Below are 14,379 nucleotides of genomic sequence, written 5' to 3' on the forward strand. Positions count from 1 at the left end.
AGGAGCACCCTGACAGTGTTCATCTTTGCCACAGGCGAGAAAGTTTCTGCATAGTCGATCCCATATGTTTGTGTGTAGCCTTTTGCAACCAGCCGAGCTTTGTATCGCTCAATAGATCCACCGGGTTTTCGTTTGATTGTGAAAACCCATCTGCATCCCACAGTTTTCTTCCCTTTTGGCAACCGACACTTCTCCCATGTGTGATTCCGGTTTAGGGCTCCTATCTCTTTCTTCATAACATTTCTCCAATGCTCGATCTTCAGGGCTTGCTCTGCTGTTTGTGGAATCTCCTCATCATATAAGGCCGCTTCATAGGCTGTGGCATTTTTGGACAAGTTTCCCTTGGCGATATTCCCAATTGAGTATCGCGAATTCCTCACAATTTTCTCTGGGGTATACCGTTTAGGAGGTACACCCTGATTACTCCTGGGTGGTAGCACATATCTCCCAGTATCTCCATCTACTGTATTATCCTCCTGTTCTTCTTCAATGACTTGAGAAATATTATCAGCAGAATCAGAAGCCACAATAGTAGGTTCAGAAGATCTTACCTCAGATATCAGTGGCGGAGAAGATATAGGCTCATGCAGCGGACTAGATTGTTCTGGAGTGGATGAAACATGCTCGGTGGCAAGGCTAACTTTTTCTGTTGGGTCTGCTTCCGGGCCTGGCATTGGTAACCAACTTAACAGGTTGATCTCACTCTCCCCCTGACTGGTAAGGTGGGTACTGTAAAAATACTCAGTTTCAAGAAAGTCGCAGTTCATGGTAGTTAGGATTTGACGGGTTTTAGGATTGTAACATCTATACCCTTTTTGGTTAACACCATACCCGACAAACACACACTTAATGGCACAAGGAGAAAGTTTAGTCCGTTCATTCTTAGGGATATGAACGAAAACAGAACTACCAAAGACCCGGGGTTGAAGAGTGAGAGTAACAGGGACAGAGGCCAAAGTGGATAATTTTTGTAATGGGGTTTGAAGTTTGAGGGTTCTAGTGGGAAGGCGGTTTATAAGGTAAACTGAGGTTGCGACAGCTTCGGGCCAAAAATGGCTGGGTACCTTAGACTCAATCATCATAGCTCGGGTCATTTCAAGCAAGATTCTATTCTTTCGTTCGGCAACACCGTTTTGTTCAGGGGTATGGGGACAAGTGGTTTGATGAATTATCCCTTTTTGTTGACAAAAGTTCTGCATGTTATGATTGACAAATTCACCCCCGTTATCAGTTCTAAGGACTTGGATATTTTTCTGGAATTGATTTTGCACCATGGCGAAAAAATGAGTAAATTTATCAAAAACTTGAGATTTATTTTTGAGAAAATATGTCCATGTCATTCTAGTGCAATCATCAACAAAAAGCAGAAAATATTTAAACCCTTGACCCCCGACAACAGGTGAAGGACCCCAAACATCAGAGTGAACAAAAGAAAAAATAGAATCGACTTGAGTATCACTGGGTTTAAAAGGTTGTCGATGACTTTTAGCCAAAACACAAGTTTCACAAGATAAAGTATTATTTTGCATAATGTTAGGGAATAAAAGTTTAAGGTAACCCGTGGATGGATGCCCTAACCGACGGTGCCAAAGCCAGGCTTCCCGGTCAGCAGTTCCGTGAGCCAGCATCACCTTGCCTTGTTGAGCTATCTCATCCACATAGTACAATCCATCCCGCTCAGTGCCACGCCCAATAATCTTCCCCGTTCTGATATCCTGAAGTAAACAGAAGTGAGGATGCATAAGCATGGTACAATTGAGCTCTTTAGTAACATGGCTAATAGATAAGAGTTTGTGTGAAAGAGACGGGACATAAAGACAATTTGAGAGACTTAAAGTAGGGGAAATTTCTATAGTTACGGCTCCTTTAACACGAGTCAAATCACCATTTGCAGTCTGAACATGCGTACGATGTGATGTTGATGACTTAATAATATCAGTTTTATCAAAAGTCATTGTATCAGTGGCTCCACAATCAAAAATCCACCCTTTATCTCTATCCCTATTATCACAAGAGGTTTGATATGCAGCGGAAGTATTTAGGGAATTTCTACATAATTGAGAGGTGTTTTTAGTATTATGTAGAGGTTTGGGGTGGTTTTGTAATTTATGGAAATCCAGGGGGGTAGTTTGCATAAAGTGGGGCTCTTTTTGCAATTCAGGAGAAGTGGGAGGGTTTGGTGTACTCAACTTGAGGGGGAGTGTTGAAAATAACTACAAAGTCATTAATAGCAGCATCCAAAAGTCAGAAATTGCAGTTGATTGGATTTGGGTCTCTTCGACCCATTCTGTGGATTCTGTTTGGATTTGGGTTATTTGAATCTGTTTGGTTTATGGTTTCAATCTCTCCTGGCATTTTTTTTTTCAGGAAATGAAGAACAGGGGCTGCCTTGATTTGGTGAATTGGCTAGGAACGGTTTTGGTTTTGGATTATGAACGATGACGATTCGTTTCTGAGTTCCTAGGGTTGAACCTGCTTTGATACCATGTTAAAACATGGTATCATCATAATGTAGAAAAATAAAGAGAAGCCAAAGATTGTTATTGTATTTCTTATGTTTTCTGAAGAATACAATAGCCCTTTATAATGTATTACATTCCTCTAAAGTCATACCAGGATCCCTATGATTAAGGGATCCTTGGTTAATATTTGACTGATACATGGAGATTTGGCTACTGCAATTTCTGACTTTTGGATGCTGCTATTCTTGACTTTGTAGTTATTTTCAACAGGAACAACCATCGAGACCACCGTCACCGACAAGGCCGCCACCGCCTCCGACTGGGCCGGCGAGATCACCGCCCTCTACGGCGGCAGCCCCGCGGTGGTGGGCCTCGACGTGGAGTGGCGGCCCCACCACATCAGCTACATGAGCAACAAGTCGGCCACACTTCAGCTGTGCCTAAACAACAAATGCCTAATCATGCAGCTCTTCTACATGGACCAAATCCCCCAATCAATCAAGGACTTTCTCCTCAACCCTAATTTCACCTTCGTCGGGATCGAAGTCCAAGACGATGTGAAGAAGTTGCGAGAGGAGTACGGGCTGGATTGCAGCCGGACCATGGACGTTCGGGCCGCGGCTAAGGCCCGCTGGCCCCATAGGTTTAGGCGGCCCGGGTTGAAGGATCTTGCGCGGGAATTGTGTGGCCTCAACATGCCCAAGCCCAAGCATGTGTGCATGAGTAATTGGGAGGCCAGAGTGCTTAGTGAAGCTCAAGTTGAGTATGGATGCATTGATGCTTTTGCTTCTTACAAGATTGGCCATAAGCTCACTCTTGAGATTTAATTCATGTTTTCATTTTAATTATTTGCTAATATATATGTATTTCCTTTTCTAATTATTAGCACCTGCTGCGCTTGCATGCGTTTCATCAGCTTATTATGTATTGGAGTTGGAATGTATTTTATATTAATTAAGAATGCTGCTTATTTTATTTGAATTTTTGCAGTTTCATGTTGTTGAGTGCATTTACATGTATGTATGTATGCTGCAATAGATATATAAGTTCGCAAAACCTACTTTATGTTGTTATTAATTTATATATGACCAAATAATTTAAAACAAACATTTTTATCTCTCTCGACCTTTTCTTTTTTGTTAACTCAAATTCTATTTCTTTTTTTGCACTATCTGAATATATCCTTGTTGAGCGTATTTATTTTCCCCTAGCTATTCTTTAGTAATTAAGTTGTTATGTTTTTGAGTTCCATGTTATAATTAATGTTCAAACTATAAAAGCTGAAATTGTAAAAGTTGAGTAATTAATTGTAAATATGGCCTTAGAATATTACTGTTAGCTCAAGTTAAAATTGTGACTTGTATTACTCCCTTCATCCTACGGAGCATGATCAAGTTTTCTTTTTGGTTTGTTCCACAAAGTTTGACCAGTTTTCTTATATGGCAAAAAAATTATCATTTATTAACCTTTTTACTTTTACATCTATCACACTTTAACACATAAAATATCAATTTCTTAAAACTCGTGCCGAAAAGAACTTGGTCAAGCATATAAAAAGTTATTTTTGTTTACATAGAAGATTTGAAACGCTTGGGTATAATTTAAATTTAAGTCAAATTAAATGTGTGAAATATACGAATTAATAAATGGATGTATATATAGATTTCCTCAAAAAAAATAAAAAAAATGATATATGGATGTCGAATGACAAGGCAAGCTTTAATTAGTCCGTGCATATGGTCACATAAAAAGATTGTGTATACACCGGCCGGTTACATAGAAAATGGACAAATTGAGGTTTTCATTTTGAATTTAAAAATCTTGGAAAAGATCGTAAAAGTAACTAAGATAGTTACATAAATATAATGTAACTAAACCCCCTAAAAAATGTAATTAAACAAGATTTATATGTGTAAAGAACCAGCTATCATCGTTAATGGATGAGAAATTAATGAAACCGATCAAATACAAATTCATGTTAAAATGTATCCAAACGTAAAGCAAAAATGAAGAAGAAAAAGAAGGTAAATTAAAGCATGCAGAGGAACGTACGAAACTGCGCTCTAATTAAATTCGTGGAATACAATTATATCTCAATTTTTTTATTTGATTTACTTATAATTATTGTCTCCCCCTAAAATTGTACGTACGTGGCTGATGATAATTATTACTACTAGTATAATATATAGGAATATATATATTAAAGTATTTTGTTTATCAGACAAGTGGTCGTTCCCAATGAAATAGGCTAATAATTTTAATGAACTCTTGCATTTTCGAAAAAATAATCAGAATATCGAAAATAAGAATTTATTTCTTTGCGCCTCAGCCGTGGCCAAAAGATTCTGTTTGTGTAATTTAATGAACAATAATGCTATTTGGACAAAATTTGTCCGGACAAAATATAGTTAAATACTTTATAAAATAAATTTATTTAAAAGTTTTGATTCAAAATAAAATAAGATTTAGTTAGTTTTATTGTTTTCTTTATATTGTAATTTTTTTGTAATTTTTTAATAACCTTTTTAATTATTATTATTTTTAAAGTACACAAACTACAAATAAAATAACAAAAAATAAAAAAAATGTTAAAAAATTATGAAAAAATTACAATATAGAAAAAACAATAAAGCTAATTAAATCCTTTCAAACTTGAATCAAAATTTATAAATAAATTGATTTTTAAAAAAAATTAACCTTATTTTTGTCCGGACAAATTTTGTCCAAATAGCACTACTCTTTAATGAAACACTACTTCCCAAATAGATTAATGAAACGAAAGCACGACTTACGATCACTATTCACTCATCTTCATTTTGACGGTTGATTTCTCCACTAAAATGAAGAGTCAGGAAATGAATCAAGTCTCTTAATTAACACCCTTTCTTTTCAAATGGATATTTACATGGAAAAAACACTGTTTTACATTTTTGAAGTTTTTCAAGAATTGTGCTCGAACAGCTATATAAATTAAAATTTATATTATAAATATTATTAACAATCTTATCTTGTCATTCAATTTTATACAGAATAAATAAATTGTGGTTGAGAATATCATCGTTCTTTGAGTGCTGGTCGAAAATCAAATGACATGATAGAATTGTAATTAACAGATATATTGCATTATTTTATAATTTTGAGCGAGCGCACGCGCGCTTATATATTATCAAATGATATTTTTTCCTATTTATTTATAGACTATACATGCATGCATATATCTACGAATGCCGGTACAGAAAATTAGAGCGATTTGTCTACATTAATTCCACATTTTGCATGCATTGCTATCTAATATTTCTCCAATATAAAAATGAAACTCGATCATTATTTCAATTTAGTGCTCGTTTGGTTCAAGTAGAGGAATGGAAAGGGAATGGAATCAAATAAAGGAGTGAAATGGTAACAATAATCATTACTTTTATTGAGTGTTTGGTTTAACAATGGAAAGGAAACATTAGTAAGGGATTCTCTTTCTTTTGTTTCCCCTCTATTTTGAGGGAGTGGTAGCAAATTGGGTGATTGGGTTACCCTCAAGTAAGGGTAATGATTATCTCATTAACCAAACCAAACAACAAGTAATGAATTCAATTACATGATTCCCTTTCCAACCTCTAAAAACATCCAACCAAACGTGGACTTAATCCTTTTTCTCGATAACATCACCTTCACCAAAATGCATCTATATAAATAGGGCAGGAAAGGATCACACATGCATGTACACCAACCAAGCAAAAATTAATTAAGATGTCTTCAATTTCCTTCAACCCTAGAACCTCCAAATACCATGTCACCTTCGCCGGAACAACCATCGAGACCACCGTCACCGACAAGGCCGCCACCGCCTCCGAATGGGTCCGCGGGATCACCGCCCTCTACGGCGTAAGCCCCGCCGTGGTCGGCCTCGATGTTGAGTGGCGGCCCCACCACATCCCCTACATGAGCAACAAGTCAGCCACCCTTCAACTTTGCATAAACAACAAGTGCTTAATCATGCAGCTCTTCTACATGGACCAAATCCCCCAATCAATCAAGGCCTTTCTCCTCAACCCTAATTTCACCTTCGTCGGGGTCGAAGTCGAAGACGACGTGAGCAAGTTGAGGAACGAGTACGGGCTGGATTGCAGCCGGACCATGGACGTTCGGGCCGCGGCTAAGGCCCGCTGGCCCTGTCGGTTTAGCCGGCCAGGATTGAAGGATCTGGCGCGTGAAGTGTGTAACCTGTACATGGCGAAGCCGTTGCACGTGTGCAGGAGTGATTGGGATGCCAGAGTGCTTAGTGAAGCTCAAGTTGAATATGCATGCATCGATGCTTTTGCTTCTTACAAGATTGGCCATAAGCTGCTTTACGAGCTTTAATTTATGTTTTACTTTTATTTCGTATTATGTCTTTCCTAATTAATTACCAGCTGCTGCGCTTGCATGCGTTTTGATCAGCTTATTAAGTATTGGAGTTTTCAATATATATTAAGAACTAGTGTTTTACCCGTGCGATGCACGGGATTACATATGTTGTTAAAGTTTTATTGTAACATATTCTCGAAGACATTTTTGTATAATCTCTAAAATAAATGAGTTTTAAAAATATTTTATTATACAATTGTTATACCAATTATATTACTACTAAAATATATTTAAGACTATCATTTTTAATTACATAAAAATCAATGTAAAAATTATAATATATGAAAAGACAATTGGAAACTTCTCATCTTATTATTATAAATTTTGGAAAATTTCTTTATATATAACATTTGTAGTAGACGAACATTCTACTTTGTCTTCATTATATATCAAAATTTCAGATCCCTTCAACTTGTCTTCCATCATTGCAAAGTACAGTTTAACTACTTTGTGATAAACCACACCAATTACATCTACATATATAAATGCATACCAATAATGTAGATATATCAAAATGTTGAGTTTATAAAAATACGAATTTTGAGTTTATCAATTGAATATGCATGTATAAGGAAATAATGAAATAAACACATTACCAAATAGCATATTGTCATTGCAATGGAGGCCACTTCTTTAAAACTTTCAAAGTTAAATAGTTGGCGTGGAAAACCTTCTTCATAAATTTCAACTATATGACTACTATTAATAAATTTAATATAGTAGACATTTGTCGTTGTTCTATACTTTTTGTTGGAATCATGCATCACCAAATTTTTTTTTATGGCATAAACACTGTCTTCTTTCAAGATATGTTTAAACTTGGGGATCAACGTGCGATCAAGTGTAGCATGGATGTGGTCACCCTATATTAAAAAAAACAACTAAATTAAAAAAACATAATAATGTTGCAAAAATGCTTAAATACGTAATAGTTTAGTGAATAGAGAATTGTTACCTCACGATCATGAAAAATACACTCATAGCTGATAACATTGTTGGTGCTTTGAGATGAGCGGTTGTATGCACGCACAAGTCTCATTTTAATTGTAGATCAGGCATTATTTGGTTGCAAGTTTTTTACTAAAGACCACATGGTCGGCATGCTTGTGATTAGAGAAATGATGAATATCAAAATGAGAAGGGAGTGTAAGTAAAATTTTAACACGAAAAGTTAGTTTATATAGGCCATGAGGATGCACATTTCATGGGAGATATATATGAAACTTATATATTTAATATATTATATTAAATGAGATGTTTTGACAATGGAGTTGATTTTGGTTTGATATAATAAAAAGTTGCTGCATTTTTGGAGATATATAAGGAATGTTGTCAAATTACACATTTCACTCTATCACCCTCTCTATCTCTCTATCTCTCTCCCCCCCCCCCCCCCCCCCACAAATTTGACGCCATGCATACCTTGAAATAAGGCTTCTTCATCGTCTAGCTGTGAAGATCATATAAAAAATCTCATTGATCATGCATACCAATCCCTTTGTTTAGCGTGTAAATCAGTAAGAATTAATATGAGATATTGCTAGAGTTCGTAAATAAGTTTTTATTCTCTTGAATTGAAAAACAATCTATAGTCAAAAATTGCTTGTAAATGAAAAATAATAGTATTCACTTTTGCAAATGACTACAAGATCCCATACAATTTATATGTATTTATATTATGAATTTTAAATATTAGATGTTTTTCACAAAAGATTTAATTGAAATTGATAATTTTTCACAAAACTATAAATTTATATTGAATATTTCAATATAAATTTATCTAAAAATATATAAATTCACAAGAAAAGGATATTTTTCAAAAAATATAAATTCTAAGTATAAATTCATAAATTTATTATTGGTGATTTTAAATTTTAAATATTGGATATTTAAATTCACACGAGTAAATTCACAATATATATATATATATATATATATATATATTTCAAAATTTATATAAATTCACACTGAAAAATATTGGTGACTTTAAATTTTAAATATTGGATATTTATATAAATTTACCTAAAAAAATATAAATTCAAAAAAATAAAGGATATTTTTCACAAAACTATAAATTGCATGATATAAAAGAGCAATGTATAGATTGTAGTAAGTGGGCCCCGCAACTTATATATATCATCCTATGAATTAGTGAACTTTTTAAATATAAATCAACTTTCCAAAAATAGATTGAGTAAAAGTGCGGGAAATTTTTTTTGCTAGATGGAGCAGCTTTTATATATGTATAGATATATATCATCCTATGAATTAGTGAACTTTCTAAATATAAATCAACTTTCCAAAAATAGATTGAGTAAAAGTGCGGGAAATTTTTTTTGCTAGATGGACCAGCTTTTATATATGTATAGATAGATAGATTGGATATTTCAATATAAATTTATCTAAAAATATATAAATTCACAAGAAAATGATATTTTTCAAAAAATATAAATTCTAAGTATAAATTCATAAATTTACTATTGGTGATTTTAAATTTTAAATATTGGATATTTAAATTCACACGGGTAAATTCACAATATATATATACATATATATATATATATATATTTCAAAATTTATATAAATTCACACTGAAAAATATTGGTGACTTTAAATTTTAAATATTGGATATTTATATAAATTTACCTAAAAAAATATAAATTCACAAAAATAAAGGATATTTTTCACAAAACTATAAATTGCATGATATAAAAGAGCAATGTATAGATTGTAGCAAGTGGGCCCCGCAACTTATATATATCATCCTATGAATTAGTGAACTTTTTAAATATAAATCAACTTTCCAAAAATAGATTGAGTAAAAGTGTGGGAATTTTTTTTTGCTAGATGGACCAGCTTTTATATATGTATAGAGAAATGACGAATATCAAAATGAGAAGGGAGTGTAAGTAAAATTTTAACACGAAAAGTTAGTTTATATAGGCCATGAGGATGCACATTTCATGGGAGATATATATGAAACTTATATATTTAATATATTATATTAAATGAGATGCTTTGACAATGGAGTTGATTTTGGTTTGATATAATAAAGGGTTAAGGTGCAGATAGGCCCCTCAAGTGGAGGCCCTTAGAGCGTTTCAGTCCCCTTACTAACTGTGTGTGCAAATTGGCCCCCGAACTCAAAAAAATGGTGCAGATCGGCCCCTCTGACTTAACACCGTTATGGGCCGTTAGTCAAGGGGGCGATCTGCACCGTTTTTTCGGAGTTCAGGGGCTAATCTGCACCGTTTAACTTTTTAATTAATTCATCTCTCTCGCTCAAAATTTGATCGTCGTTGTCGCTGATTCAAGCTCCGGCGAGGCTGGCGGAGGGCGTCGCCCCTTTCTTTCTCTCTTAGGCCCTAAACCTCGGAGCTCGCTCGACTGCACACGCTTAGCGTCAAGGACGAGCCCTAATTCTCCCATTCCGTCGGAAATCGCCACCGCAATATCCGGTGAACCCGCCGCCTGGCTTTTCTCGATGAGGAGTCGCCTAGCTTTTCTTGATAAGAAGTCGCCTCTTTCTCTCAAATCCGGCGAAATCCGGTGATAAAGGCCGACGATGCCCGTCGCCATCTACACTATAGGCGTGCTATTGAAGAAGGACGCCTCAAAATCAGAGACCATGGCCAACATGATCTCGATCTCGATTGGGGTCACGATCACCGCCTACGGCGAGGCGAAGTTCGATTCGTTGGGGGTGATTCTGCAATTGGGGGGCGGTGACGTTCGATGGAGAATTCGAGTTTCCATTTCGATTATGTGATTTTTGGGAGCAATGACGCCGATTTGGAATTCCCGATTTGGGGCTTGGGAACTTGATTTCGTAATTTTCCTTATCTGACGGTGATTGACGCCGGAAAAGTTGGTCGGAGAAGATGAGATGTGATTTTTTTAATGAACGGTGTGCAGATTAGCCCCCGAACTCCAAAAAGGGAAAATGTGCAGATTAGCCCCTGAACTCCAAAAAAACGGTGCAGATCGCCCCCTCTGACTAACGGCCCATAACGGTGTTAAGTCAGAGGGGGCGATCTGCACCATTTTTTTGAGTTCGAGGGCCAATCTGCACACACAGTTAGTAAGGGGACTGAAACGCTCTAAGGGCCTCCACTTGAGGGGCCTATCTGCACCTTAACCCTATAATAAAAAGTTGCTGCATTTTTGGAGATATATAAGGAATGTTGTCAAATTACACATTTCACTCTATCACCCTCTCTATCTCTCTCTCTCTCTCTCTCTCTCTCTCTCCCCCCCCCCCCCCCCACAAATTTGACGCCATGCATACTTTGAAATAAGGCTTCTTCATCGTCTAGCTATGAAGATCATACAAAAAATCCCATTGATCATGCATACGAATCCCTTTGTTTAGCGTGTAAATCAGTAAGAATTAATATGAGATATTGCTAGAGTTCGTAAATAAGTTTTTATTCTCTTGAATTGAAAAACAATCTATAGTCAAAAATTGCTTGTAAATGAAAAATAATACCTCCTCCGTCCGCCAAAAGTATTCCATTTTGGCTGGGCACAGAGTTTAATAAAATTGGAGATGATGTTGATGTAGTGGAGAAATGGTCCCACCACTTTATGATATGTGTGGTTGAGATTGAATTTGGGGTGAGTTTTTTGTCAATAAAGAGTGTTTGTAAGGATAAAATATAAAGGTGGATGGTGGGACCATGGCTTAAAAAGGAAAGTGGAATACTTTTTGCGGACGCCAAATATAGTAATTGTGGAATACTTTTGGCGGACGGAGGGAGTATTCACTTTTGCAAATGACTACAAGATCCCATGCAATTTATATGTATTTATATTATGAATTTTAAATATTACTCCCTCCGTCCGCCAAGATTATGTAAAAATTACTATATTTGGCGTCCGCCAAGATTATGTCACTTTCCTTTTATGGCAATGGTCCCACCATCCTCTTTAATATTTTATCCTTACTAACACTCTTTATTTACAAAAAACCCACTCAAAATTCAATCTCAACCACACATCTCATAAAGTGGTGGGACCCTTTCTCCACTACATCAAAATCATCACCAATTTTATTAAATCCCGTGCCCAAGCAATTTTACATAATTTTGGCGGACGGAGGGAGTAGATGTTTTTCACAAAAGATTTAATTGAAATTGATTATTTTTCACAAAACTATAAATTTATATTGGATATTTCAATATAAATTTATCTAAAAATATATAAATTCACAAGAAAAGGATATTTTTCAAAAAATATAAATTCTAAGTATAAATTCATAAATTTACTATTGGTGATTTTAAATTTTAAATATTGTATATTTAAATTCACACGGGTAAATTCACAATATATATATATATATATATATATTTCAAAATTTATATAAATTCACACTGAAAAATATTGGTGACTTTAAATTTTAAATATTGGATATTTATATAAATTTACCTAAAAAAATATAAATTCACAAAAATAAAGGATATTTTTCACAAAACTATAAATTGCATGATATAAAAGAGCAATGTATAGATTGTAGCAAGTGGGCCCCGCAACTTATATATATCATCCTATGAATTAGTGAACTTTCTAAATATAAATCAACTTTCCAAAAATAGATTGAGTAAAAGTACGGGAAATTTTTTTTGCTAGATGGACCAGCTTTTATATATGTATAGATGCTGCTATATCATTTAAATATTTTCAGTTTCATGTTGTTGTGTTCATATACATCCCCGTTGTCTTATTAGATATGCTTTACATATATTGATGAAAATATATATATCATGTGTATCGTTTGTTTGTAATTTTTTTTGAATGAAGGAATCAATTTGAAGTTAATATATATGCATGAAGTATGGAATCTTATTAAACCCCGATATTAGACTTTAGATGTTACTATGTTATTATTAATTTCCTATCTTAACACATCTTCATCAAGTTTTGCTCTTCCTTTTTCCTTTCATCTTCTCCATATTGATATAGACATCATATAGTACTTTTTTTCTGGATTGTCTTTGTTCATTTGATCATCAATTTTCCATTCTTTTTTCTAGTCGATCGAAGGGCCTATATGTATGCTGTAATAAATTCATACACTTTTCATAATAATTAATCGAGTTTTTCATCTCACCAAGCAGTAGTACATTGATAGTCATGATTGGTCACCAAATAATACTGAATATAACTATATAATGTGTAATTATTGTTGCATGCATACACAAGAATGTGGGTGGGCGGCGGGTAGGGATGAGTAATTAGTTTTTTTCAAACAAAGTAAATAAATCTCACTATTCAATAAATTTTGTACGCTTACACAAGGAATGAGATTCAGTGTACCATATTTTATGTCCCATTTGATTTATTTATAAATTATTGCATATCATCTTGTTAAACTACTAGCATGTGAATTAGCTTTGATGTATGAAAAAAATTTGTACTACGTTTGATTTATAATTATTAATATTAGTTGATTAATTCTACATTTTAAAATCACATCTTTTGGTATTAGTATTAAAAAAAAGGGTTAATAGCCGGAAAATACACGAACTATTTTGAGATTTGCATATTGCACATGACCTTTCAATTTAATCTCAATTTGCACCCGCGTTGACTAACACTTTGATCGGTGGTGACGTGGCCGTCGGATTTTGTTGACGTGGACGATTTTCCGGTGTATGAATCGACGTTGTTTTGGTATCACATTACAACACCAAAAATGACGTCGTTTCGTCGACTTAAATTTTGAAATCACCTTGGTGACACCCATTTTAATTAGGGTTCTTACACAAATCGCGGTTGTCCCAGAAATTTGATAGAAATCGCGGCTGTCCCAGAAATCGAAGGCCAAATCACGGCGAGTAAAGGAAGAGTGAAGAGAGTTGAAGCCAAAACCGAGGCGAGTTGATACGAAGAAGCATGAGTTATTCTCGAAGCTCGTCGTCAGTGGGAAGGACGAATAATGGCGTGGAAATGAGATGTTATCATAAAATCCCTGCGATTATGAAGACGTCTCACACTGAGAAGAATCCGGAGAGAAGGTACGTTGAATGTCGATGGAGAGATGTCAATGATTGTACTTTTTGGGATTGGGTCGATCCTGAACTCACACCCTATTACAAGCGTTGTTTTAACAAAATGAGAAACGAAAGAGATGCTGCATTGAACAATTACAGTGGATTTGAAGGCCCAACAGGTGATGGAGTTGAATCTTCCATGGTGAAGAATGAAGATGGTGCAGTTGATGTTAAGTTGCAAAGAATGGAAAGTAGAATTAGGGCTCTTACTTTTGCTTTGATTTTGGTGATCATTTTGTTCCTGTATTCGAAATTGTAGACTACTCTTTGGATGTCAATTCCCATGGAATTTTGTTCCTTTATTCGAAATTGTAGACTACTCTTTGGATGTTAATGAAGTATGTCATTTTGTTCTTGTATTCAGAATTGCATTGAAATGTAAGAGTGCACAAATTTGCCAAAACCATAACATTCATTGATCTTGGGAAGCATACAGAAGTAATAAACACAGTTATGATCGGCAA

The 14,379-nt window shown here is 34.8% G+C and overlaps 2 protein-coding genes across 2 annotated transcripts; both read left to right on the forward strand.

Annotated features, from left to right (window-relative positions):
• Window positions 1–1,052: 1,052 nt before the first annotated feature.
• On the forward strand, window positions 1,053–3,289 carry LOC130998288 (3'-5' exonuclease-like). The gene is made up of 2 exons (XM_057923720.1): window positions 1,053–1,143; window positions 2,733–3,289. Exons 1-2 carry the CDS (start codon window positions 1,053–1,055, stop codon window positions 3,287–3,289), a joined length of 648 nt encoding a protein of 215 aa, XP_057779703.1.
• A 2,883-nt stretch (window positions 3,290–6,172) lies between these two features.
• Window positions 6,173–12,564, forward strand: LOC130997506 (3'-5' exonuclease-like). Its single transcript, XM_057922842.1, has 2 exons — window positions 6,173–6,936; window positions 12,518–12,564. Exon 1 carries the CDS (start codon window positions 6,207–6,209, stop codon window positions 6,816–6,818), a length of 612 nt encoding a protein of 203 aa, XP_057778825.1. The 5' UTR covers window positions 6,173–6,206; the 3' UTR covers window positions 6,819–6,936; window positions 12,518–12,564.
• Window positions 12,565–14,379: the final 1,815 nt, after the last annotated feature.

Source organism: Salvia miltiorrhiza, chromosome 8 (genome assembly GCF_028751815.1).
Source record: "Salvia miltiorrhiza cultivar Shanhuang (shh) chromosome 8, IMPLAD_Smil_shh, whole genome shotgun sequence".
NCBI lineage: Eukaryota > Viridiplantae > Streptophyta > Magnoliopsida > Lamiales > Lamiaceae > Salvia > Salvia miltiorrhiza.

What these genes read in the sequence shown, in the direction of transcription:
- LOC130998288 (XM_057923720.1), top strand. Translation starts at nt 1,053, where the DNA reads ATGGCTGGGTACCTTAGACTCAATCATCATAGCTCGGGTCATTTCAAG. An exon ending in CAACACCGTTTTGTTCAGGG is followed by an intron (nt 1,144 to 2,732) that starts GTATGGGGACAA and finishes TATTTTCAACAG; the next exon opens with GAACAACCATCGAGACCACC.
- LOC130997506 (XM_057922842.1), top strand. Translation starts at nt 6,207, where the DNA reads ATGTCTTCAATTTCCTTCAACCCTAGAACCTCCAAATACCATGTCACC.